The 27,405-nt window shown below is 32.4% G+C and overlaps 1 protein-coding gene across 2 annotated transcripts in view; it reads right to left on the bottom strand.

Moving 5' to 3' along the window:
* Nucleotides 1-69: 69 nt before the first annotated feature.
* LOC147067413 (epidermal growth factor receptor kinase substrate 8-like protein 2) overlaps nucleotides 70-27,405 on the bottom strand; it is a 48,183-nt gene continuing 20,847 nt past the window's right edge. The window contains exons 4-20 of one of the 2 annotated variants that reach the window (XM_085953933.1): nucleotides 26,794-26,864; nucleotides 26,506-26,699; nucleotides 25,423-25,564; nucleotides 24,929-25,056; nucleotides 24,143-24,223; nucleotides 23,812-24,005; nucleotides 21,257-21,422; nucleotides 20,488-20,580; nucleotides 20,196-20,315; nucleotides 18,314-18,438; nucleotides 17,647-17,771; nucleotides 17,047-17,190; nucleotides 15,693-15,744; nucleotides 8,950-9,072; nucleotides 6,919-7,043; nucleotides 6,504-6,698; nucleotides 70-290 (exon numbers count right to left, since the gene is read on the bottom strand). In XM_085953933.1, the coding sequence (XP_085810059.1) occupies nucleotides 213-290; nucleotides 6,504-6,698; nucleotides 6,919-7,043; nucleotides 8,950-9,072; nucleotides 15,693-15,744; nucleotides 17,047-17,190; nucleotides 17,647-17,771; nucleotides 18,314-18,438; nucleotides 20,196-20,315; nucleotides 20,488-20,580; nucleotides 21,257-21,422; nucleotides 23,812-24,005; nucleotides 24,143-24,223; nucleotides 24,929-25,056; nucleotides 25,423-25,564; nucleotides 26,506-26,699; nucleotides 26,794-26,864 (2,156 nt within the window). In that variant the 3' untranslated portion in view covers nucleotides 70-212. The remainder of the gene's footprint in view (nucleotides 291-6,503; nucleotides 6,699-6,918; nucleotides 7,044-8,949; nucleotides 9,073-15,692; nucleotides 15,745-17,046; nucleotides 17,191-17,646; nucleotides 17,772-18,313; nucleotides 18,439-20,195; nucleotides 20,316-20,487; nucleotides 20,581-21,256; nucleotides 21,423-23,811; nucleotides 24,006-24,142; nucleotides 24,224-24,928; nucleotides 25,057-25,422; nucleotides 25,565-26,505; nucleotides 26,700-26,793; nucleotides 26,865-27,405) is intronic. The other variant, XM_085953934.1, reaches the window with a different exon arrangement.

The raw sequence follows: 27,405 nt of genomic DNA, 5'->3' as shown, positions 1-27,405 counted from the left end.
TTAATTCATAGAAACATTTTTTTTTAGATAATCAAATACAACTATTTTTTTATGTTATTAATGCAAAAAAATAATGTGAAAAAAATTATTGAAAATTATCAGAAATAAAATACTAGGAAGAATAAAATAATATAAAACTATAAAATAAGTAGGTACAGTACAGGTGAAAAATAATCTGAATTTGTATATCATCAATAAATTCAATAATTTAGTTAGTCATTCTTCACCTCCGCCTTTTCTCTTACTTTCTGCAAAATAGCGTTGAGTTCTTTTGCAGATGTCGTTTTATACTGAAAAAGAAAAAAATATATATTACTTATTGGACTATCTCAAAATATTACAATACTGCTGTTAAGCATACAAGTAAAATATAAGCATAAAATGAAAAAACCATAGCATCGTTGCCCTCTCAAAACCGATTATGTGTTGTTTAATTCTATAGAAGAACTAATCTTTATACTAAAGTAGAGTACTGGACCTTTTGCAAAAATCCCTTGCAAACCGAATACTAACATGTTAATTTGACCTGACGTTCCATATAAACAAAATGTGATTCACGCCAGTCGACCGAGACATGACGCAGTTTGGTGGAATCGTAGCAATCACCAAATATTCTCGAAATGTGAGAGCAGTCAATTTACTAACTAATGGTCGTGCTTAACAGTCATGTAGTGCTAAATAAAATAGTACCAGGTCGCTATTTAAAAAAAAAATATTTTCCAATATTTTGACAGATATGTAGGTACCGAAAACTTTGTAACAGCAATAATAGATAACAAGATAGATAAAAAAACGACGTGACAGAATGCTGGAGATTGAATTTCACTACGCTAAGTAAAACCGACGGTACATTTTCTCATTATCACTGTGGAATCGAACTGACTAATCGCTTCTCTTACATTTTTATGCTCAGATTATTGGGAATGATATTTAAGTTTTCATTTTTTTTCCAACCAAAAAATAACATTGACGTAATTTTCTGCATATTCGTAATCAATGAGAACTATCCGGAAAAAAAAACTGTACAGCTGAACCGGTATTCACTAGCCCTACTAGACGACTAGTGCTCAACTAATATATATGTAAATGGAAGTTGCATATTACGCCCACGATGGCCATGCGGTTAACGCGTCGGCTTATAATGTCGTAGGTCTCAGGTTCAAATCCTGGGTCTGGCGAATACACATATGGTTGACATCCATTTCTCGTAAAAACAAAAATCTGTTAATACCCATATTATGATCTTCTTAGTATCAGACATGGTCAAAAAAAAAGTTGCATATCGTCGGTCCCTATTAAAAAAGTCGGATCTGCAAAATGCTATTTTTCAGTACGAGCAATCAAAGATGTTTCATCAAATATCCTTTGTGACCTACTGCTTGCCATAATGAATAAAAATACGGGTTATAGAAACTTTTCTAAACGTTTATAAAAACATCCGTCTGTCCGGTGAACATAGCAGCAACTGTCAGATCTGACGCATCTTGCTCAGCCACGCCGAGCCACCAATGTCGGTTGGTAATAACCGACATTGTTATTCGGACACTCTCGGTAGATCCGTCATTTTTAACTTGAATATCTAGAAATTTTTCAAACAAACAAAAAAAACTGTGATTGTGGTATAAATGTTTAAAGTGTTTAAATAACTTTTACGTAATAATCCGAAAATGACAAAATTTCAGATCCGACTTTTTTAATAGGGACCGACGATATTATCTCCTGATTGTCGTCATGTCATATTAGTACGCTCTTTATTGGTATATCTTAATAAAATGCAGCACACAAAGTCAATACTCGCAGCACACCGGTTAAAAACAGTGTTCTAAAACATTGCAATATATTTTTTAAATAATTCATGTTTTAAATAATTGATGACCTTTTCATTCGGACATATATTAGGTTCTCAAAAAATTTATATGCATATAACCGATTTAAAACATTAATTTTTGTATGTAACATAGCCAATTTTAAAGGCGCAACAATGATAGGTATTAAATTTTCAGTGAGTTAAATTTTAACTGGTAGTATATTGAAAGCAATTCGGCATAATACTTTTAGGAATAATTATTTATGGCTGAAGCGAATGCATGGAAGAGGTCATAATGTAACATCGTCACTGTTCTGGCAGAAGACACTAATTCGAAAAAATTACATTTGAGTTAGTTATACCAAAATGTTCCTTATATCAAACTTTACCTCCTGGAAACCTTCTTAATAAATAAACAGTCTTTATTTTAAAGTCATCCTTTTTACGATTACTTAATAAACTCACATTATAGACCATTTCAAACATTTTAACAACTTCAAAGTCAAATTACTCAAAACTAGTATTCTTCAGTTAGTGTGTTCTGCCAGAACAGAGACGGCATATAAGTCAAATGTATTTGAAAAATAAAGTAAGAATGTTGAAAGATTTGATATAAACAAGCATTAGATACAAAAGAAAACAGCTAAAAGCAATAAACACAGAAGTCCAAATGAAAGTATATGATGTAGTCAGTTCTTAAGTCAGTTTGTCCTAATTTATTCCCATAAATACTTAAATCAAATATTTTTCTCTCATCCTATAAATTGAATATAATCAATCGATATTTTTGTAATAATATGCTAAGCAAGTCATTCCTTCACCTCGTAATAATAATAGTTGTTTGGCAATGTCAACGTATAACCTGTTATTTGTTATTGGTGTGGTTTGGTTATTTGCTTATATATCAATCTAGTATTTATGGTGTCTAGTGTCTACTCTATTAAACAGATTGAATCTTCTATAACGCTGTCAATGATCTCATTATTATGTAAGTATAAGTGTGATAATGAATAATTAGTAATAAGTAATTCATTTTACATTTACATAGTATTAATTATGGTACACATCTGTGAAGAATGAATAAGCACTATAATTGTTTTTATTTTTATGTTATATATATACCTCTTGTATATACCACAGTGGCGACGCGGCTTAAGCGTTGGACTATAAAGCCGTGGGTCCCAGTTTCGAATCCTGGGTCTGGCAAGTACACATATTGTTTTTCAATTTGTGTGTGTCAGGGCATGGACCTAATAGGTTGAGCAAGTGGCTGACATCCATTTCTCGTAAAAAACAAAATCTGTCAATACAAACCTCTACTCCGTGGAGACCCTATGATCCTATTAGGATTGGACATGGTCGAAAGAAAAAAAGATATACGTCTTATACATTGGCGGCTTAATCCGGAAAAACCTAGCAGGTCAATTTTGAATATATTATTTTAATTTGCCTTTTCGTTGTATACTGAAAAGACGTATTGCAAATTGACTTTTTATACATTATAGAATAAGTGCTAGAAATTGTTATAGGTCGGTACCTACTAACCCTTCAAAAAATGTCCGTTTTTCATAACGCCAACCCATCGTTAACCGAAATTGCACACAACGCATTATAATTTTTTGTAAATCAGGTCCACTTTTCTTTCTTTGCTTTTTGAAAAATCATCAATCACACGATTATAAAAATTGTCTATTTTTCCCACATATTTTTTTTCAATACTGAGCATTGCAAGAGCGGTCAATCTATCCTGGCCCTATTGCGTAGAAAGGTTTTTATTCTTTTGAGAGTGGAAAAACATCTTTCACTTTCAACTGTTGTCATTGGTATGACGCAAATAAATTGGAGAACTTTGATCGACTCGGAAAATGTTTCGTTGAAATTATTGCTGAGTAAAAAATGTAGAAGAGAAACTGCACTAATAGCGCCATGCAAATCATCTCGTTGATAAAACACCAATAATTCATTTTTTAACTTGATTATGTTTATTTCTTCTAACAGTTTTACCAAATTTACTTGACGTGTGGGAAAATTATTTTTAAAATCAGTGTAATTTTCTTTATTGAACAAATCGGATATAATGAGATGATCGTTGGATGCAAATCGTGCTTCCATTTCCATTATAATTGTATCACAGACTTCAATTGCTACTGCGTGCGTACTAACTGCTTCACAAAAATGTTATAAATCACCAAAAACTCCTAATATATTATTAAAATAACCAAAGGCATTCGTCAAAACCTGTCAACGAATCCGAACCGCATACACAGTTGCGTCTTGAGACCAATTATCTAGTCAGTGTTATCATTCTGTTTCATTTAATTAGGTGAAAAAATCTTTTGTCTCACACTCGGGCATTGCCGATATTACAGTAATTCACGCACCGTTACAAGCTTCGATCTCGTATTTTGTGTTATATCGATCTCTGTCTTATGTATGAGAAACGAGAGAGAAAATTTTATAAAAATATTCAATTTGGGTCAATTTTCAGACTGCCGGCGAACACAATATTTTTGTTCGGGGAATTATCGCCCAAACAAAAAAAGCCCAATAGACTGGGTTGACACAATATCGCGCGCCCTATAATTTCAAATCCACCGATTATTATTAATATTATTATATATGACATTGCACATATTATTAATATTATTATGTCGATTGTAATGCCGGGTCCACACCGAAAACAAGTCGCGCGACAACTCGTTAAATTTTACGATAAGCATGATAATTATCGTAAAATTTCTTAAGCAATTATGATAATTATCGTAAAATTTAACGAGTTGTCGCGCGACTTGTTGCCGGTGTGGCCGCACTTTTAGGTATTTATTTTGGCAGGTCAATGACCGAATGACCTATAGAGGGAGCCGCCAGTGGTCTTATACATATATCAACTTGTATATCAAGTCTTCTACGTCACAGTTTTGCATGCGGTGACACTGATACGTCACATGCTTTTTGCGCGCTGATACTATTACGTCACATGCTCTTAGCGTGTCGCACCATTGAGAGAAATTAAATGTATTCTTTTCTGTTTCTCCTCCTCACAATACTTCCACATTCGAAATAATGCTTATCGTCTTCTTCCACAAAGGTTTAGCCATTATAATATTAATGTTAATGAAACTCCACGCAATATCTTTAATTCCAGAAATGACCGTGATGATGTAGAAAACTTAATATAGAAGTCGCACTCTACTGTTAATTTCAATTCTAATATTAAGGCTTGAATCATTTTGGTGTTTGATAGTATGTAAAGAAGTGTTGCCAGCTTTAAAAGTTGTCTTTATTAAAAAATTTCAAAAAGGTATGATAAATTTACTACCTACCTACCTATAGTGTGTGCCCATTTTTTTAAAATTTTTACTAAATTATACTACAATACAATAATTATTATAATAATATTGGTAAAACTGGTATTTAATCGTAATATTATCTATGAGAGATAGTTTGTAATCTTGTACTAGCCCACTGGATATTCAAACCCTAAAACCGCAGCAAAAATAATAATTCCAAACAATCTCAATAGAGTGTACTGATACACGATCACAATCTGTGGCTGTTTTACTCAGGCGATAAAATTTAAGCTGCTTTTTCCTAACTGTATTTATTACGCACAGAAGCAAAGTCGAATATGACTTTATTCCCCTACAGTCAATAATCGATCGACAACTTTAAAGGAAAGAAAACCAAAAAGGAGCCGTACAATTTGATTCCGAAGGAAAAATTTTAGATTGACTTCTCAAAATATATATATTTTTAGGGTGTGATGAAACTTTGGTGATTTGAAAACCACTGTAATAACCTATTTAAGTTTTGAAATAAGTACTACAGCATTTAACACAATATCTGCTAACCTTTTAATTACTACATTTAAATAACACATTATCTAATGGCCAATGACCCCAAATCCTACCCCCACAAACCCCAATCAGTCGCGGTGCTAGCACTAAATGAGTTTTAAAAAAGTTTACAAATAGGAACATTAAAATTATAGAATCATTCATAGATACATAAAAATAACTTATTATTTTACTACCAACATGGCTGCGCTGCGACTTCATTGCTCTCTTTTTACTGTACACGTGGGGGTCGGCCATATATATGTACCTCCGTGAAATAGCGGAGGTCGACATCCGCAGTCATAGTAGGTATAACGGTGAGTTTATAGGTACAGTAATACCCGGATTTACGCGAACTCGGAGTTATGCGGTTCTTTATCTAACACTTCAGACCCAGTTCCTCCAGAAAGCTTGACAAAAGGTCAGACAAATTTGTTAGATTTTATGAAATTGTCGACATTGAAATAGGTAACTTTTTTAGGTAACTCATTTATTTTTTTAATATTTTGTACATATTAATATGTAAAAAGAACTGCATTTTTACTAAATATTTTTCTTCTAAATCAGTGTTTTTGTTAGTCCTTGGTCCCAATTTAACAAAATTTATATGTAAAGTTGTACCCCGACTTCGACTTGAGTGATTTTCGTTGGTCACGTAACTTTGGGATATTACTGTACCTAGTTATTCATTTTTGACTGTTGATAACTTCCGTACCATTATAAATGAACATGTTTTAGGTCATTGTCAAGTCATGTCATGTTGTATGATATGATCATGTAAAGTGTTTAGTCATGTGATTTATGGCCATGTTACGGTCAATCCACACATTGCTCTAAGCGGTGGACGACGAAGCAGTTACCCCCGACACGTTCTTCTGCACCAACAGCTGACTGCAGAGGCGCTTGGCTTCCGCCTCGTCTCCCACTTGACGCTCAATGGTGGAGCGCGGCAGCTGGAACAAGTCCCGACCCGACAGCCCTCGCATCGCCTTGCGGACCTTTTCATCGAAGCCTTTTCCCTCCAGCCACCCTTGCACTTCGTCTTTCGATGACATCTGCAAAATAAAAACAAGACTTTAATAAACAAATCAAATAAAAATCAATATCAAAGATGTTGAAGAAAAATCTTTTTCAATGTAGAAAGAGCTTTTGCATATCGAGGATACTAAGCCAAAAGGACATGAGGGACGTTGTGGTGAAAATAATTTATTTACGCAGCACATTGTGGAGTCATGCAACAAGTATACTTTCCCTGGATATACTATAAAAGCGTACCTGGTTGATGAACAGATCAGGAGTTCTCAGGAAAGCCAAGCTGCGTCTCTTATCTCTCAAGTTCAGTACCAATCTCAGTTCATCTTGCATGTCATTACCGCCAAGCGTTTTATCACTCTTCGATGCTGTAGAGAAACCGAACATGTACAATTTCTTAGTTAAATTATTTTTTATTCAATGAAAAATATTGTGGGGCTTCTGCCAAAAGTTGGTAAGTCTCGAAACCATGTTTTGGAGTAATTGCAATTTGAAGTTTGACATGCCCTCTAAAATCAGGCATAATGCTAATTTATTTATGCGCATGTTTTATGTGTTCTGCCAGAACAGAGACGATATATCGGATGATCTTGAATTTTTTTTCCTAGCAGACATATTTTTATATATAGACACATAATCCGCTATTAACTCTAAATACCTAAATTATCAACTTACCAACTTTTGGCAGCAACCCTTTAACAAGATTTAAGAATGTAGCATTCGTTATTGAACATAGATAATTTGAATAACCCCGGAAAATACCTATTTCAAAAAATATTATGGGAAAATAATGTATGCTTATACCACTAACTTCGACCAAAGTGTTTTTACAAATTATTAAGCAATGTGTTTAATTAAAAATTAATAGTGCAAGTATGTTAATACTAAAATTTTGAGAGATCCTATCGCTATCTATAATCAGGCCGCGGCACGAACTTGCAAGTTCCGATCGTAATGCTAATTATTGCTTATAATTTGAATGCAATGCGGGTAACCAGTTCACAGTAAATGATGATTTTAGGTTGCATGTTTCATTTAAAGTATTACAATTTTTTTTTCAATATGAAACAATCAATGACATTAATATGGATGAATCATCTGGGAATAAAAATGACACTCACTTTTTTGTCGGGTCTGCCGAATGGCATAATCTGTTCTAACGCCATTACAATAAAGGTGATATTGCTATAAATTCCCGATGCTTTTAGTCGGGTCTGCCGAACGGTTCGGTTCGAACGGATTCGCTCAAATGAACATTGACACTAGAAACACTATTCTAACGCCATTACAATAAAGGAGATATTGCTATAAATTCCCGGTGCGTGATATCGCATAATGGAAATTGCGTGACGTCTACCTATACATGTGCGAATGTCGCTGTGCGTGAATTTAATTGCTAGCTACTGTATTGAGTGCGTTGTCCATTAATAATGTCATTGGAAACAATACAGTTTACCATATTGCATTCGAAGTATAAAAAATAACTAATACTATTATGATTAAAATTCACAATTTTGTGTCATGACCTGACTATTTTGGGCTTCGCATCTGGGAATCAATGTAACTTTGATTCAAAATCACAACAGATGATCACCAATATCAATAGAATTTGAAATAACATCATGGATGCATAGTTTATTAGTAAATTTTGGTGTGATCACTATGTTACGGAATGCTTAATTGGTAAAGTTCATAAGCTAGAATTCGATGGATGCAGGTTTGAGTCCCGTTAGATATATTTTTACTTGGGTTTCTAAGGTGTTCCAAATTATGTGTACAATTTAATTAAATTTATAAAATAGGTACTTACCAAATTATTATTAGGTGGAGAAAAGTTTTTTATGCAAATACAATTGTCTGTTTTTATTAGAATATAATTTGAATTCGGGACCCACTCACGAAAATTCAAACATTTTGAGCTCTGCTCCATGCAGGACGCAGTTTTCTTTACCAATACTATTCAACAAAGATAATTATTTAATATTATCCATCTATACTGTTGATTTCATTCTATGCTATCGCTATATGGATAGAGTATAATAATTAATATGTTGCTCTCCTTTTCTATTTTACCATCTTCCTGAAGGCAAATCAAAGAAGAAAGCTCATTTAAAATATAGCTGACAACATATTAGTATTAACAATATTATGTAATTGCTGTTTTTAAAAATATAACAAATACATAACTGTTTATCGGCAACAGTGTAATATCAAATACACTCTAATTACTGAAATTTTATACAAGCTTAAATTATTAATCCTTCTTATACTTACACAATGTGTTGGTATTAGATGCAGGTGCGCTCTTAATTGGTGTTGTTGTGTCCTGAGGAGGCTGCGGCGGTGGAATAGGGGGTGGGGGAGGTGGTAATTCGAACATATCATCTATGTCTGCATCTATAAATATCATTGAAACAAGTATTAACTTCTAAACTATAATCCTGTTATAGGAATTTGACAGTGTATTTTCTGTAACTATCTTTAGACACGATCTTATCGAATGATGTCATAGATGTTAACCATTGGATGATTTTAGTTTCACAATAACTAATAAAAATTAGTTCATTGCAATTTTCCCCAAAAAGCGTTGGCATGATGTAATCCATTCGACACATATATATATAGATAAATCAGAATACAGTGGCACTATGGCCATGGAAAGTGGCTTATAGTTGTAGTGATATTGTTTGCCAGCATTGAAACAGGCATTGTAGCGAACAACTCCAATACACCTGCAAATCGCCTATGGTGCCATTGTAGACTGATTTACCTATACAAACTATAATAGAACACGTTTCAAGCATGCCTCTATTGTTATTATATATATATACATTGAATTTCGAATGCTAGAAGTAATTTAAAAACTTCTTAATATAAAAAGTGACTTATGGTATGTCATTTTCACAAAAACATAGACAGGTGTTTCGATAGGTAACGTAAATATTCAACTAAAGTAGTGGCCCGACTCGAGTTGACAACACCATAAAATCGACAACAAGGTTCGAAAGCAATATAAATGAAGTTATTGCCATTTGTTTGTAGACAGAGTTGGCAAGAGAGAATGTCACCGGCATGAAGCTCATCAATTCTTTAAAATAGTTTTTGATATAACAAATAGTCATAACATGATAAGTATGGTTCTCTTGCTTTGAGAATACAAAATAAGTGTTTGTTATATTATTTTTCTCACTCAAATCCAATGTTTTTTTGTATTTGTTTTCCAAAAAAGTATAAAAAAGTATAATCTATAAAATGTTGGTAGGCTGTATGAATTGATTTTTAAAAACTAACCAATATCATCTGTAAATTGTAGTTTTAGTTCAATAAAAACAAATACGTATGACTAACATATTTTAATGTGCACTATTTATGGCGGATCTAAACAGCCTACCTCCACCCTTCACTACGATATGTAGGTATAACAATGTGTATTGTCCAGAAAAACTTATTTGTCTATCCTACCATATTTTCAATTAATTCATTTAGGTAGACTTGTCCAGAATTTTCAAAACTTTGCAGTTTTAGTCGCTGGCTTTTTCATAATATAATCTATAGCAGTTTTATACTGCTTATCATCAATATTTTTTTTAAGTAAGTAACTTATGTACATTACATATTACGGCAATACTTTACCTACAAACCAAAGCAAAAATTTAATCTTTGCTTAGGCAAATGTTTTTCTGTTGTGATTTTTAGCCTTGCAGAAAGTTAAGGATAATAATGTCATGTCTCATTTGGCCTGTATAATTTCAGGAATTTATCATTTCTGGGTTCTTTGTTAGTATTAGAAAACGAGAGTTAGTATAAAAATAGTACAACTCTTTTTTTTATAAATGAAATAATTATTGTTCTTTACATTTAAAAAAATACATCCATAAATGGATTAATATTACATTTCACTTAAATTATAAAACATAATAATTATATTTTTAACTTATTTCAGCTGAAACCCTGTTGAAACTTGCAAAATAAGGACAGGGTTATCACTAATAATTATAATACTTTATCCTTTCAACAAAATATAGTTTCAATAAGCTTTAAATTTATTGGACCAATCATTCATTCATTCATTCTTCCTATAAATGCTGAATACAATGTATTTTAATTAATAATTTAATTAAGTAGGTATGCGTTTTGATTAAATAACGTTTTATCGTTTGAAATAAATAAACTATATAAGCAAGTTACTCTCATATATTATTAATTGATAGTAACAATAAAATTGTCGAGACAGCTCTACATAGCGCACTTTGGTATAGTAGTGACCGAGCTAGAAGCTGCTTTTTTCATTTTTATAAATTAATTCTGTCATTTCAAGAGGAAATGAGATGAGTCAAAAGTATGAAAAGTAATTTCTTTTACTTTGTTAACTGTCAATTCATGGTGGAACTGCATTGTATTGTTGTTTTTATTTAATAAAACGCAATTTTTTTATAGTACTTATTCCACTTTTAATTATTACATTAGGACCGGTTTCATACGCCTCAGTGGGACATTTTCAACTTGACTGGACAATTGAAAATGTCCCACTGAGGCGGACGAAACGGGTCCTAATATATTAATTAAAAGTGGAATAAGTACTATAAAAAAATTGCGTTTTATTAAATAAAAACTACAATAATATGAAAAGTAATTAATTGACTTAATATGTATACCAAACACTATTATATTTATGTTATTAAAGAATAAGGAGATAAGTATATTATACACTATTAATTATTGTCTCATGTTGTATTTTATAGAAAAGCCATATTATACTATGGTGGCGTATCTCCCTGTTTCTTTTTATATATAGAAGAATGGTTGGCATAATAAATTGTATCAATTCTAATGGAAGTTTTGTACTATATTCCATTTGAGTATGGAATAGTATCAAATAGAATCAAATGGAATATTACAAAACTTAAATCCATTAGAATTTAAATTCAAATTCCATCAAGTATCTTCGGTCGATAGTATTAAAATTGTATCAATATTATTAATCTCTCATCCTTTTTCTTGATATCACAGAATTATCTTTTTCAAATAATTCACTTAACTATGAAGTAGGCGAATAGATTATAAATGTTATCGGAAGAACGGTAAGTATTATTAATACCAATATATGACTTAGAAATTAGCCATTAGGTACTCTATTTTTATTTAAAATAATTAATTATTTCTATATAATACCTATGCTAATTCATATTTCTAACTGTATTTGAGTAAAACTGATAAATAGAAATAAGACAGATCATACAGCCGCAGGATTTTGCTGCTTTTATGCTTATAAAATAATATTGTCTTGAATACAAAATCATTCATTGAATTTATTAGAATTCAATAAACTTTCTTATATTCATAACAATCAAGCAAAATATACATAATTCTTCAGGTCATTCTTTCATTCGGACATCAAAATCTTAAGATTCGAAACAATTAAAAGATATTATAAAACTATTTATATAAATAAGTACTTATATGAATTTGGGATATCTGGGTAAAAAATATACGTAATTTATATTCTTATATACTAAAGAAATGCCACAGAAACATCTTTTATCAACTAAATGCCATTTTCAATATATAACTATGTATATAATATGAAGGCACAATAAAATTGTTATAACAATAATAATTTGATTTATGAAATATTTGACTGTCTAAAGATTTTTTATGTTATTATGACCATTATTTGAATGAAATCTATTCAGTGATCAAAAAAATACATTTCCACATAAATAATGTCATTCTAAAAAATAATTCACAATTATGAGACTCTTGTATTCAATTTAATTTTCTATGCCAGTATTTCCCAAAAAACTGAAACCAGAAGGATTTAAAGTGGTATACAGTTAAACCTTATTTTCCATATAAACATTCGGTTTATCTGTTGCACAAATAGAGCCAAAGCAAGTGCTTTAATTGTCGAAAGTGGAGTGTATTAGTAAAATCAATGTCTCTAAAAGGTACATTGTATATTGTATAGTGTAGGAAACAATGTCACAAACGTATTTTATAAATTATCATGATTACTACCAAGAAAATTCTTAATCTTAATCTCTTGAAAAAATTGGGAAACACTGTTCTATTCTAAAAATGGACGGTTTCATCTTGTTTTTTGTTTCAAATTGAATTATTTCATTGATGCCTTAAAGATATTTTAATTATTTAGAAATCTATTTTAGATGCCGATGTAGATAGAAACTTAATATAGGTACATACATAGTTACATGAGAGTTTCAATATTTCATTGCCTTGGTGGTGAATAGAGCTATTCAACAAAAATACAGTTTTATTTGACCATACAACTTTTAAAACACCAAATCTTTTGGTGGTGAAGAGAACCAAGAGATATTTCGGTAGAAACATGGTTTATAAAAATTTTCATAACCTCTTCTGTGCCTCACAATATTACTATGGCAGTACCAGACAGACAACCGTAGATTTTTAACAACACATGTTGAATGTAGAGCAAAGCTCTTACTACAATCGCTATAATACCAATAATTTTTTGCTTAGTATTTCATAATTATTCAAACAGATGTCACTGTGTGTTTAATTTTTTAGATCATACAAATCAATAGTGGCTAGTAATTCAAGTTTAAAGTTGGACGAGATATCCCGCGAAATTTGTATGTGCGGCCTGTCGATCATGGTCTCATAGAGCGAGAAAACTCGCTGAAGGCATCGAGCCAGTTAAGGTACACAAAAATATAATATGCGTTTTATAGGCCATATCACTGAATTCTACAGATGTGGAATAGTCTGTCTATTCAACGCCAATGCAATGATTTGTTATTATAAAAAATGTGGACCGATTAGATTAGAGTTAAATAATAATAATTTATTATTAAATTTCCATGGACATAAAATGACCAATACAACCATTACTGTATAATGATTTCGAATGATATACATATATCATCTACATATTTGGGAATGATGGAATATTTGCCTAAATCTTGGTTATAAAATATACATTATTTCTATAATGTTAATGATATTGTAATAAGCAAATATAAATTGTTATTACAGTTTAAATACTAGAGTTATTGTATAAGTCACAACATGATATGTAGAGCTTGGATAATCATTGATTAATAATAATAATTAACATGAAATCGAATATATAAATAGATATTAAAATAAAATATTTGATTAAAATAAATTAAATCTATCAAAGCATAAGAAAGAAAATGTTAGCTGTATTGTCAACCTACGTACCATCTGTCAAGTAACACAATATAAAAATTATTAATATTTATATTCTAAATGAAATTTAATTTCAGTCCACTATAATATCGATACTTTTGTAAGTCATGGAAAAGGCAAAACAATTAGAGCGCGATGCAGAACCATACTTAGCCGCGTAAGTCCCTAAGATAGGCGCCTAACTTTAAGGGACTGATTTCGATGACCTAAGTTCAGTGAAAAAAACATATATAATTCTTTTTAGAACGCCTAGAAGTGTTAGAGAGAAAGAACATGTGACATGTTTTTTTGTTAGAACGGCTGCTTAACATCAACGGTTCTGCATCGCACTCTTGAACATTGCCATTTTAGCTCCTAAGCAGAGAATTATGAGCCTCATCAAAGTTGAGGTTATTTAATAGACTTTTATTACAAAGAATGGTTGTTAGCCATTCGTTGGACTTGGATTAAATACACATTGAAAAAAAAAAAAAAACTCTTCCCATACATGGGATTAAACCCAACCAATTATTGCTTTAAAGATCAGTACTCCACAGTAAGGCCAAGACATAGACACAGTTAAAAGGTAAAGATAAGCATCAAAGGATATTCAATAATATTATTTACAGCTCAAAAAATTGACAGAATATTCCAATTAACTTCCAATAATATTATTTTAAACACGAAACGTTTAGCATAATAACCAATACGTACATACAATAAGTACAAGGTGACATTGTTGATCGACAAAAAAAGAAACAAATCCAGCTACAAAAGAATCAAATTATGAAGGTTATTAAGTTATTTAGTCATGATGGCATCAACCTCTATTGATGAGAAGTTATGCTTTTTAAAAATGTGAAACACAGAACAGATTAATAAATACAATTCCGATAGGCTATATTCAATACACTACATTTTGACGAGGGGTTTTGAATGTGTGAGTGTCCTACGAAAATGAACCACGCATTATGGACGTGCAATAGTGTGTGTAATACACCAACATTAAATGAGTGACAATGCATAAACCGAGAGCAGTTGTCAGTATTCGACGTATGACATATTCTTGACACGTGTTTAAGTTTATCCCGTATTCTTCCGCACTCGAGATTGGTTGCCTGCTTTTCCTTACCCGTTAGATATTTCAGTTCCCATTATTTCTCAGTTCCCCGTGATATACTCTTTTGTGACATCTATTGGAACTAAAGTAAGGAGCAAGTTCTGAACAGCAGCCACTGGATGGATGTTATATTATTAACATACGAAAATGTGTAATTTTTTCCAGACAAGGCATCAAAACCCACACCAATAACTTCAGAGGTAAATATTTATGTATGTAATAATAAATTTAATAACAAAAATAGGATATTACTAGGTTGGCAGATATTGAATATAATATTATATGATTCATATGATTAAAATCTAATTTCATTTTGATCCCATTTTACAATAAATAAAAGCAATTTAATTACATTACAGTACAACGACAAGACAAAACAATACAAATACAATTACTACACAATAAATCTATGTTTTAAGATGTTTAAAAATTTTTTTTTAAATGTTTTTAATTAGAAAAACATTATCATTAAAATGACAATATCGCTAAAATGACACATCAATATACAAAGCACTTATAATACTAACCGATGTAACAAAATAAAAAAATCAAACACTGAACAAATAAGCGGCAGACAGAGTGGAGACGTAAGACAGACTGTAAGCGGCGCGTGAAGCAGTTCAGAAGTATCTGAACTCCCCTTTCTTTCCGAGCCTCTCCCGCCGAACCCAATCAGCTGATCTAGCCTGGCCGCCATTGTTGCTATGGTTATTGCTGTTGTTACCTGAGTTCATCGGGCTATCGCGAGGACTGCTGCTACCACCGCGTCCACCATCCTGATGAAGAAAAAGACTCAGTTTTTGACGACAATTTTTCAACAATTTTTAATGCTATGTATTTTGATGATTTAGTTTTCATATAATTGAATACGTCGCATGAATAACAAACGATAAGGACCACATTTTAGACAAAATGGAGTTGCATATTAAATTTAGCAATGATAAGTAGATCATAATGAACATTTACATAACCACTTGTAATATGTAGATGATGGCAGTTGTGTCGAAAACTGCTTTACCGAAGAATAATAATAAGCAACATGTAGATGAAATTCATTTTACCATAAGAATATTGTTTTTTTAATCATTGTACATACTATTATTTCATTTATTTTTTCATCAATCTCTATTTTATTCTAAGGTTTTTAATACTAATAGAGTGACTGCGCCACCAAGCACATCTCAACCCCACTGACTTACCTCAACTACTATAATATACTAGTTTTATACTTATTAAAAAAGGAATATATTACGATAGATAATAATATTCTAGTAGTTCCAAAAACTACCTAAGTATTTATTTTTCATTCAGAATAGCATATGCATTTTTTCCATGATTTCTATTCCATTTTATCTTGGTTTTTTGACATAATAATTAAGAAAAACGTAAATATATATTTAAAAAGGGTTATTAACCTTTTCTATACATCACAATATTACTATGGCAGTATCTGACAGGCCGCAGATTTTTAACGACACACATTGAATATAGAGCAAAGCTCTTACTATAATCGCTCTAATATCGATAATTTGTGGCTCAGGATTTCATAAATATTCAAACCACTGTGTCACTGTGTATTAAATTTTTTAGATTATGCAAATCAATCAACAGTGGCTAGTAATTTGAGTTTAAAGTTGGGTGAGATAACAAAATTTGTATGTGTGGCTTGTCGGTCACGGCGTCATAGGGCAAGATAACTAGCTGCATAGAACCAGTTAAACGTTTATATTGATTAGTCAAATGAATGAAGATGTCCCTATAATCGTTGTTCATGTAATGTATCAATACTAATATAATACGGTTTGCTTTAGATTTACTCTTACTTTCACTTTCACTGTAATACAGCTTTTAGAGTAAAAACCCTATGTACAGTCACATATTATGCAAATATATTGGCTTATTTGTTACTTGAAATGGAAATCATTATGGAATGCTACTTAAACACATTCCTATTCTAAGTTATGGATAAGACTTAAGCCCACTTTCATAAGTATGCATAAGGTCATTATCTTGATTATTTATTTGAGTCTAATATTCATAGTAGATGCATATTATGTAGTGGAATATTGTTACGATACCTGTGGTGAATAGTTATTGGTGGAGTAGAGCGGATTATTAAAGATGTCTTGAGGCGAATGAGGAGCTACAATGGTATGCGGAACGTGGGCGGTAATTCCACGCTGGTTTCGTGCCTTCCACCACTTTCGAGAGTCATCGAGAATCTAACAAAACAGCAATGGAATGATTATTAGAATTTAATCAATAAAATTACCCAAGTACAATAATATCACATTGTGACACAAATCCCAACACATTATTGCAACTATTGGTATTCATGGATTGATTTGACTTTGTAATAAGAGGGTAGGTATTTAGCAAAGATCGTGAATGTTTCCAGATAGAAAAAATTCTGAAGTCAATTTCATTTTTAATTGTCAATTTGCCATAATTGCCACTTTGTATGGAAGAAAGAAAAAACAATGAAGGTAATCCTAAGTTTATACCAAAATTAGTGCGGGATTCCCAGTATTTTAGTCTATTTTCTTCGATATCTTTAGTAGGTATTTTGATATAAAGTATTTAGTAGTCTTGATAATGGTGTTACAACCAAAATAGCTATTGACTAAAAAAAGAACCTGTATAATTTAATATAAATCATATTATCATTTTGTATTTACCTCAAGATATTCTCCCCTGACTACGGTCAGCTCCTTGTCGTTGTTGGCAGTCCTCGGGTAGGTGACCCTTACAATCTTGCCTCCCCTCGACACCACTTCATCAGCCCAAGCGTGGCCAGAATCATCTAAAATTTACACAAAAATCAATATCATATTAAGAAATAACAATACATCATCTTTGACACGACTGAGAATCGCATTCATGACTCATATGATTTAGCTATCGGCTCTACCCCTTTTGGCTTTCAGCAACAAATATGGCAACATAATATGTTATTATAAAACCAGTGGCACATAATCTTCAGATTAACATTCTCCCAGTGGGCTTTATGCTTTGCGCTTACTGGTGATGATTTAGTTTATCCTTTTGACTTTCAATATCTACCTTTCAAGACGAAATTACAAATGCGTCTACTTTTCTTTACATTTACCGTCCAAATTTCAGAGACATATATACAAATTGGTAAACAAGAGATCTGATTCGATGTCATTTAGTCAATTTGGTAATGTTATTTCTCTATATTGTCTATGATTATTATCTCTAACAAGGTTGAAATCACCCCTGTCGTATTGGTTTGTCTCGCTCGGGTCGTTTTCTGATCCTAGTTATCTGCCTGAACTATTGAACCCAATGTGTTAGATTTATTACTGATATTTTGTTATGTACCTCCATCCGGAGTAGGTCCTCGTCGGGAGTCTTGTTGAACTGGAGGAAGGTCTCTGGAAGGAGACGAACCAGCCGATCCAGAGTCTGCTGAGCGAAGAGGAATTTCTGTCATTCGGGGGGTGCTCCTGAAATATCATTTTTATTACATAGAACAATATCATAAAACTATCAAGCAAAGAATTGGTACGCGCAGGCAGAATTGATAGATAAAGATAATAAATATTGTACTAATTAAGTCAGTGTTCTTGAAGATGAATTAAAAAAAATAAGTGAATGAATTATGTGAAAGTTAAAAGAAAAGAATGACTTATTGTCCAGCGGGTTTATTTTAGCAGTTGCATTAAGTAGGTACTTGTTACATCCAAAATTATCACCTGCAAGCACAATGCACATTGGTGAAATATATGTCTATTTTTTATTAGATATTATGGCAATGTTGTCTGTGTGCAGGCGGTGACAGTAAACGTGACTGCTAAAATATTCCCCCAAAACATATTTTCGATTGCACTGACACAAGCTTCTGATGGAACACGATTATGAAAAAATATGAAAGAAGAGTTATGTTTATAAAGGGTTATCAAATTAGTAGGTATTATAGATTTTTAAATCGTCATAGCAGCCATTTTTTTTTTCTGATTCCCACCAAAATTTACATTTGTGTTCAGTATTATTTGGTAAATCATCATAAGAAGATACAAAGTTATACAACATATGCAAATTGTTAAAATTTATTACAACAATAATGAATCTATTCGAGCTACGTTTCGGGCATTATGTGACAGCAGTTAGCACTGTGATAGCAGTTAAAATGGTAATGTTTGTGATGTTTAGAATCCAACCCGTCAAAAACATGAACGCACTGCTGAAAATATTGACGTTGTGAATCTAAATGTGGATGAAAATCCAAAACAATCAATTGTACGGTGTTCTCAAGAACTTGGACTTTCTTATGGCACTCAATGACATTAATATGGACAAAGCATCTGGAAAAAAAAATGACACTCACTTTTTTGTCGGGTCTGCCGAATGGCATAATCTGTTCTAACGCCATTGCAATAAAGGTGATATTGCTATAAATTCCCAATGCTTTTTGTCAGGTCTGCCGAATGGTTCGGTTTGAACGGGTTCGCTCAAATGAACATTGACACTAGAAACACTGTTCTAACGCCATTACAATAAAGGTGATATTGCTATAAATTCCCGATGCGTGATATCGCATAATGGAAATTGCGTGACGTCTACCTATACATGTGCGAATGTCGCTATGCACGCATTTACTTGCTAGCTACTGTATTGAGTGCGTTGTCCATTAATAATGTCATTGATGGCACTACATGGAATATTCTTCATAAAGATTTTCATTTGAAAGTGTATAAAATACAGTTAACACAAGAACTTATATTGAATGACCATTTGGTGCGTCGAAATTTTGCTGATTGGGAATAGACCCATTATTTCATGAAAAAATCATCTTCAGCGATGAAGCTAATTTTTAGTTAAATGACTTCGTAAATAAGCAGAATTGTTTCATTTGGAGTAATGAAAGCCCACATGCTATTCACAAAACATCCACAAAAGTTAGCAGTTTGCTGTGGTTGTGTAATTGGACCGTATTTTTTTGAAAACGAAAATGGAAATGCAGTTACTGTCAATGGAGAACGCTACAGAAAGATGATTACTGATTTTTTCTGGCAATTTTGATATGGACAATATGTGGTTCCAACAAGATGGTGCAACATGACATTTAGCTTGTGACACAATCAATTTATTGAGATATATCTGTATAATATATAATACCTATTATTTGATAACCCTTTACGTAAGTATATTGATATTTAAATGAAAGCCTGTATACAACAAAGAAAGCAGAATGATTATGAACCTTGGATATGGATTATACTGCTGGTCTCCGTAAGGGTCCTCTCTTGCATCGTCGATGGGGAGCATTTGAGGATATTGATGAAAGGTTGATGATGATGCGTCTGATCTGCGCTGGCTCGGTCTGGATTTTCACAAACTCAACACATTTACATGACGGACAAAGAACAGACATACATAATATTTAACGGAAATATGAATAAATGGCATATTAGTAAGTAGACTGAGATGAAAGAGAATATTTGGAAGCATCTGAAAGTCGACATAACAAAATGTTTAATGATAATGTTATTTACCTTTGCGACATTTCATCGACTACGTAGAAGTCTGGTGTCCATCCGTCCATGAAAACTGGTTGATATGGTGGTACTGGAGTTTTCCATTGGTCTCTGAGAAAAGTAAAATAATTTTATATTATTCCACTCCACCGTGAGTGGAATGTATCGTGACGGAATTATTGAGTTATTATTACCTTGGTTAATCAAGGCAATTACTTAGAGTAGCAAGGGTGTTTTACTCAATAATCCCGTCGTGTTACATTCCACTCACGGAGTGTACAATGGAATAAAGTCGCAGGTTAATACTAATTATATTATTATTCTCTCAGATGGTATTGTGACATGGATTGCTCCATAATAAGCAGGAATTTTGCATACATTTAATTATTCATGTGTATATGACCAGCAAAAGCTTTGGTGCAGGTACCTAAAAGTATATTATCATTTTGACATGAGTTTCTTGGAGCGCATGAGGTTAAAACTAGGGGAGAAATGGAGCAACATGTCGCGTTCGAGTGACTCATGTTGAGTGTCACTTTGTGCACTCGTCTTACACTCGCCAATATTTGATGCGGGATAGACGCACAGCCTGTGTGCTCGCTTGCGATGTGACATGTTTCGGGTCACGTAGAAATGTCACACTACGTTGTGTAACACAAAGGTTTTTTCTTACTATTTGGTAATTTCAAAGCTATTGATAGGTGTATTATTCAAAATTTCCACTTCGGTATGAAGGTAGCAAATTGTGTAGAATTAATATTATTTAAGTTGCTTCAACACTACAAACCTTGGTACAAGCCAGGCGTCGCCGAGGGAATGCCACAATTCAGTCTCCTTTGATGTAACACAGTTCACTAGTAAATTGACAGTCTCTCTTGTGAGCAGTGGTTGAATGACACGGGTTGCCAGCCTCGGTTCAGCGCATCCATCGTGAGATGCATCCACAATCAGTGCTGAATAAAGAAAAGAGTATAATATACAATGACTGAAATAAACTCTGGTAAATGGCATGACCTTCATCGTTTATTTGGAAGAAATAAGGTAATGAATCTACAAGAATTGTTTCCCCATTTTCAGTACTATTAAGTAAATATCATTTACTAGACAGTAGCTTATTAATGACATTATAATCTTATTACAGTAGAATAATCTGATACATCGTCGCTATAGTACTTGTTTTCCGAATATCCATTTTTGTCAAAATCGACATTTTAATGCAGTTATATTTCTTTTGTCTAACTACACCGAAATCATTCATAAAAATTGTATATTTTCATGTAGGAACAGAGATATTTTTTTAAAAACTCCGAATACGCCATGTTTCGCAACGATTGCTTTGTGCTTATTTTCCGAATGTCAAATAGAATAGCTCGGTCTCACTCTCGCATATCGCTTTCATATAGCGCTGTCTACTTCTAATGTCGCTCACTTCATATGTGACTGATGTCTGTTTTTCGTCTTTCAAAGCGCGCGATTTTGACTACTATTGTGTTATTTTAAGTTTCTATCGTTTAAATAATGAATTTATCAAATTTAAAGTTATCAATCTTGTCTGGTACATCACCAGTTCGCTCTGAACTTACAGCAGAGTTATGGAAGTAAGTATTTTAACCTAAATTACTGTATTTTGTACTGAGAAACAGAGATAATATCCCAACGGTCATACGAATTGTACAGTGTGACTCGGTAACTACTGTCTTAAAAAATAATTATTATTAATGTCTATAATCAAAACTTTTTCTGTTTTTAATTTACTTTTTATCTATTCATGCTAAAATGTAGGCGAATATTTAATCTCATTTATTAATAAGATGTATGTTTATACCTATTTTTTTTTTTGGTGGATTTCCATTGAATAGTACATTTGATTGTATTTTCATTAAGTATAATTATAATACTATTGGCTATCCAATAGATATTTTAGTAAATGTACGATCTATTAAGATTAATTCTGGTTTCGTGAGTGAATATTTTATATAATAATATTATACTCAGGATAGAATATTCGCAATCAATGGTTATTAAATAACACATGCCCCTATTTTTTGTTCCATGCCAATAAAACATAATACCTAATATGCAATATATGGTTTGTAATAAGTTTAATTGTATCAAGTTCGATTAAAATCCATAATGAAGCATTATTTGTGAACATTAAAAATATCATTGCCACCGTTTTAATATAGAAATTAGGAAAATTTTACTACCTACATTATTATTACGTAAATCTATGGATACAGATTTTTTATAACTATAATTAGGTACGAGTATATAATTTTATGTTGATTCCCAATTTTGTAAACAGAAAATGGCGAATGGCATATTTTATAATTACCTATGAAATTAGGTAAAAACGATCATTGATACAACTTGATCACCCATTTACAAAAAATCATGTACCTATCAGTAAATTTATTAAAAATTACGTAAATAAATATTAAGTTTTTAAGTTTGTACTTTTTGACCACACGGTATACCGTGGTCCATGCAACGATACGCTACGGTCTTACATTCCGAATGTCCTTGTTTTGTTCCGAATATCCACTTTTCGGAGCCAGCGCTGAGAATGATCCGTATATCCACATTGCTTACTTGTAAATAAAACGTATTTTCTCTTAGTTTAATGAATTATACTAATATATTATTCATCAAATCTCTTCTTGGATAATGTGGCAATCATAAAAAGGAGACAGAGTGCTTGATATATAAACTGATATTTAAATATAAGACAGGGAACTTTGTTTTTCGTTTCCTGAACAATCGACATTTGGTCTATTCGGAAAACAAGTACTATAGCGACGACATGTAGACAGTATTTAAATTGGTTTTATCATAATGTCTTGTTTTGTCCAAACTATCAAATCATACTTGCAATGTGAAACATTAAATTTGAAGTTACCTTGAAGATAACATGGTTGGAAATTTGTATGTATGCAGTTTGCTGTATCTTTCTTCACCGTGAAATGTTGTATCGGAAATATATGGTCGTATATTAAAGACCGTCCAACCTCTTTGGGTCGTATAGTACTGAATAAAATTCATGTCTAAATAAAATACGGTTCTTGTCGGTTTACACTTCACAGGAAGCCAGCAGCAAACAAATTTTGAAAATAGCCGATATACTGGATTATTTGTTAGGTTAGGTTTTCATTCTTGAATTCATGAATTTTGCCAAAATCACCTATGAAAATTGAATAAATGTTCATATGAATCTAATAAAATTGGAGACAGTATGTTATACGATCATCTCTTTCCAATAAAAAAGCTCACGGCGAACTGTGCTACGGTGAAATGTAATACGTACAATTCACATGTAACCTGCTTAATAACATGACAACCTACCTAATGGTGTGAAGAGGAAATGCACCAGCTCCGGCGCATTAGGATCATGAATATGTGCTTTGAGCTTAGCGAGTAAGTTGAAAGACAGCTTAAACTTCTGGAAGATGTCATAAAATTCAGGTTCAGGCGGTGGTCTGGTGCGGAGGGCGAGCATTCCTTCTCCCGGATCCGATTGCTTCTTTGATTTGCGGGTTCTGTAAATTATTATTATTTACACTGTTATATTATCGAAGATCTGAGGCTTTTGTAACAGTTCTGCAATTTTTGTCTCTCACCAGAGTGAATCTTGCTTAGATTTTTAAGTGATCGTGAGAAGGGAATTTAGTTTTACCTTCTTCTGCGTTCCAATTCTCTGCTAGCCGCAGCTGCATGTTGTAAACGAGCTATAAACTTTTCAATGTCATCGAAACACCTAAAAAAGAAATTCATTCATAATAAGAATAAATTAATATGTTCGTTTTTAAGCAGACCATTTGGGCCTGCATAGAGTCGAAGTTATATTAACATACACTTTGTGAGAAATGGTTGTAGTCATCTGCCCAATCCATTGCACTGAATCAATTCATGCATTTTTTTTGTCAGCTGTAAGATCAAGCCAGCAACTCGTGGTTTCATAGATGGCTATTCTACTAACTTGGTTCATAATAAGAATAACTTATTATGAACTAAGAACTAAGTGGATTTACAAAATACTGTACAATGCGCAATAACCAGCACCAGATTTGCGCTTGAAGGGGCCTTGGACTAATTATCTATTTATACTGTGGGCCCAAAAAAATAATTTAACACTAAATCCACATGAATAAAACATGGTTGGTATGATGTTGCACATGCTGTAATCACAAAGTATTTTGACAGGTACATGCAAAATGGATGATATTTGTGTCTTAACAACTGAACATGTGAAAACAAGGATGACATCTCAAATCGCATATATTTGTCGGTTGTAAATATTTCTTCCAGAGCAATATTTTTATGCAATTGATTTTGATATCAAGTTATATTGGAAATGGCCGCATACTTCTGTAGAATTTCGAACGCGGATGAGACAGGAAAATATGAGGTTTAGCAGTTTATATTATCATTATTTAAAAATTACATTATTTGTGTTTATTACCTGTTGAGTATGGCAATATCTTGTTCGTAGAGCTTATCCGAGGCTGTGCTAGATGTCTCGTCTTCATTGTGACCATGAGGAGCTACTTCTGAGTCAGAACCCGGATCCCGGTATGATAAATATGGAATCTGAAAAATAGCAAAAACTCTTTGATATTTAGAGTAATATAACCAGGGAACACACAATTAATGGGAACTGGCTTACTGTACCGGGTGTGGTATAACAATATGGAAAGTGGAGAAATATAAATAAACGCACATTCACTTTTTGAGGACAGTAGGCGACTGACTGTCATAAAATAGATATAAATAGATAGAATGGCTTCAAAAACTTGGTCCATGGCAACTGGCTTTCACATTTTTATCATTTTAATCTGTTCTGTGACTATAACCAAGTGATCATAAATTATATAATATGACGAATGTATTTATAATGAAGTTCAAATCATTTTGTGCAAGACTACAGAATAATTAATGATTTAAATGTACAATTACTTGATTTCTCTTGCTCCTATCTCCACCCATTTCCCTCTCTCGATCTCTTTCTCTTTCCATAACGAAATCTCTGTCTTCAGTCTCATATCTTTCTTCCCTGATTGCCGATTGGCTGATCCTGCGAGGATTTGGGTTGCCACCTCTGAAAAAAATCATTATATTATGTACCATTAATATCAAAGTATAAATAATTATAAAACAAAATTATTATGATCGGGAAGGAACGGGCATTCGAGAAGATTTAAAATTTCAAACATTACAAAGAAATAAGAGTGAAATTTCTTTCTTCAGTCAACATCTTGATGGCGGGGATCGCTATGATGATTGCCAACCTTCGTAATTCAGAGATGTGGACATAATTTATAGAAATTACAGGGGTAATAAAACTGAATTTTGTGAAAAATCCCTAATTAGGATGGCATCTGGTAACATAGCTAAAATCATGAACTTCATGAGCTCTTTGGTGAGCCTAACATTCTCAGATTTATAAAAATTTAACACTTCTGAAGCATCTCACGTTCAGTGGACTAGATGGAAAACGAGATAGGGGAATTATATATTTAAATTAAACGTAATGCTTATTACAGAAGAGTATTTGCCTGCTATTTTTTATACAATGCGATCTGTCATTTATTGTTATTATAGGTATTTTTTTCTCTTCAAACACATGCCACCAGTGGCACGAGTAGGTAAGCTTGGAACCTTCTGAATTTTCAGGTGACAGTTGGGATTTGTTCAATATCTGCGCCTGCACAGTAGAACGATAGTGCCGAACCTGCCGAAAAAAAAACAAACTACGTCGCGCAGAGACTCATTTTGGGGTAAACCGATTTTCACGAGCTGTCAAATGGTACCATACAGTGACAACATTGCGTCTCGCTAACTCTTGGCGAATGAGATTGGTGGGACAGTTAGCACTTTTACGTGTAAACAGTTATTATCGCAATAGTTTAAAATACACACTATTGGTGCAAGTAAATCGTACAGGCGCTATACGACCGCCTGAACTTAATTCTCTACACACTATGTATATCTAATATCGAATATGATGATGGTGACAAAATATAAAGCATTGTAAAATACCTGATTCGATTGAGGTCAACAACTAAATCCTGCGCATCAACATCGTGACATTGAAAGATGTGCATCTCTGAAAATGTGCCGGCTTTCCCACTGACGATGAAGGCCAAAATGTTGTTGTACATTTCCATTGGATCGCTGGATGTGAAGGCTGTTGGTTCTTGAATAGAAGAACATGGATAACGCTCTATCGTTGTCTGGAAAAGATGTAATAGTTACGATATAAGCATCATGCTCAGTAGAAATAGAAAAATCTTTTCTATTTTATTTCACATAAAATTGGACACTCACCGTAGTTTCATGATCTAATATAAGTACCCAGTCGTCGTCCAGGCAAAGCTGCATTTTTTGTGACCAAATACCTGAAAAAAGTCAATATTAATTGTAGCTATTATAACTATTATCATAAATGGAATCCTCGTGACTTGTTTAGATGTTTTGTACCATATTATAGAAAGAAACAGACATTTTTTTACAAGAGCAAAGACTATTGAATTTTATAATTGAGCGTAGATGCTCAAGAGAATTCATAAATACTTCAAAACAATTGTATATATTCCTTTAAATTTTTAGGTGTGAAATATAAAACCAAAGTATTTGTATTTAATTTTCAAACCAATGTCATATTATTTACAAAACTTAATCGATCTACAGCAGAGTAGTGTTACTAGGGACATCTAGTGACTGAAGACGAAATAACGAAACACACCCTTCAAAGATATATTTGTATTAATCAATAGCTAGCTATCTATCTAAAAACAATATAAGGAGAAATAAATAATTCTTAAATTCAACAATGAATCTGTAATACAAATTGTTGTAATGTAAATGTTTATTATTAGGTTTTTTATGATTATTTTTATCAATAAAAATATGTATTTTGATAAGTTATGTCGAAGGTGT

The sequence above is a fragment of the Rhyacophila brunnea genome, unplaced genomic scaffold (genome assembly GCF_057557595.1).
Source record: "Rhyacophila brunnea isolate RB1 unplaced genomic scaffold, BYU_Rbru_1.0 scaffold_4, whole genome shotgun sequence".
NCBI lineage: Eukaryota > Metazoa > Arthropoda > Insecta > Trichoptera > Rhyacophilidae > Rhyacophila > Rhyacophila brunnea.
This window is presented reverse-complemented; position numbering and strand designations above follow the sequence as displayed.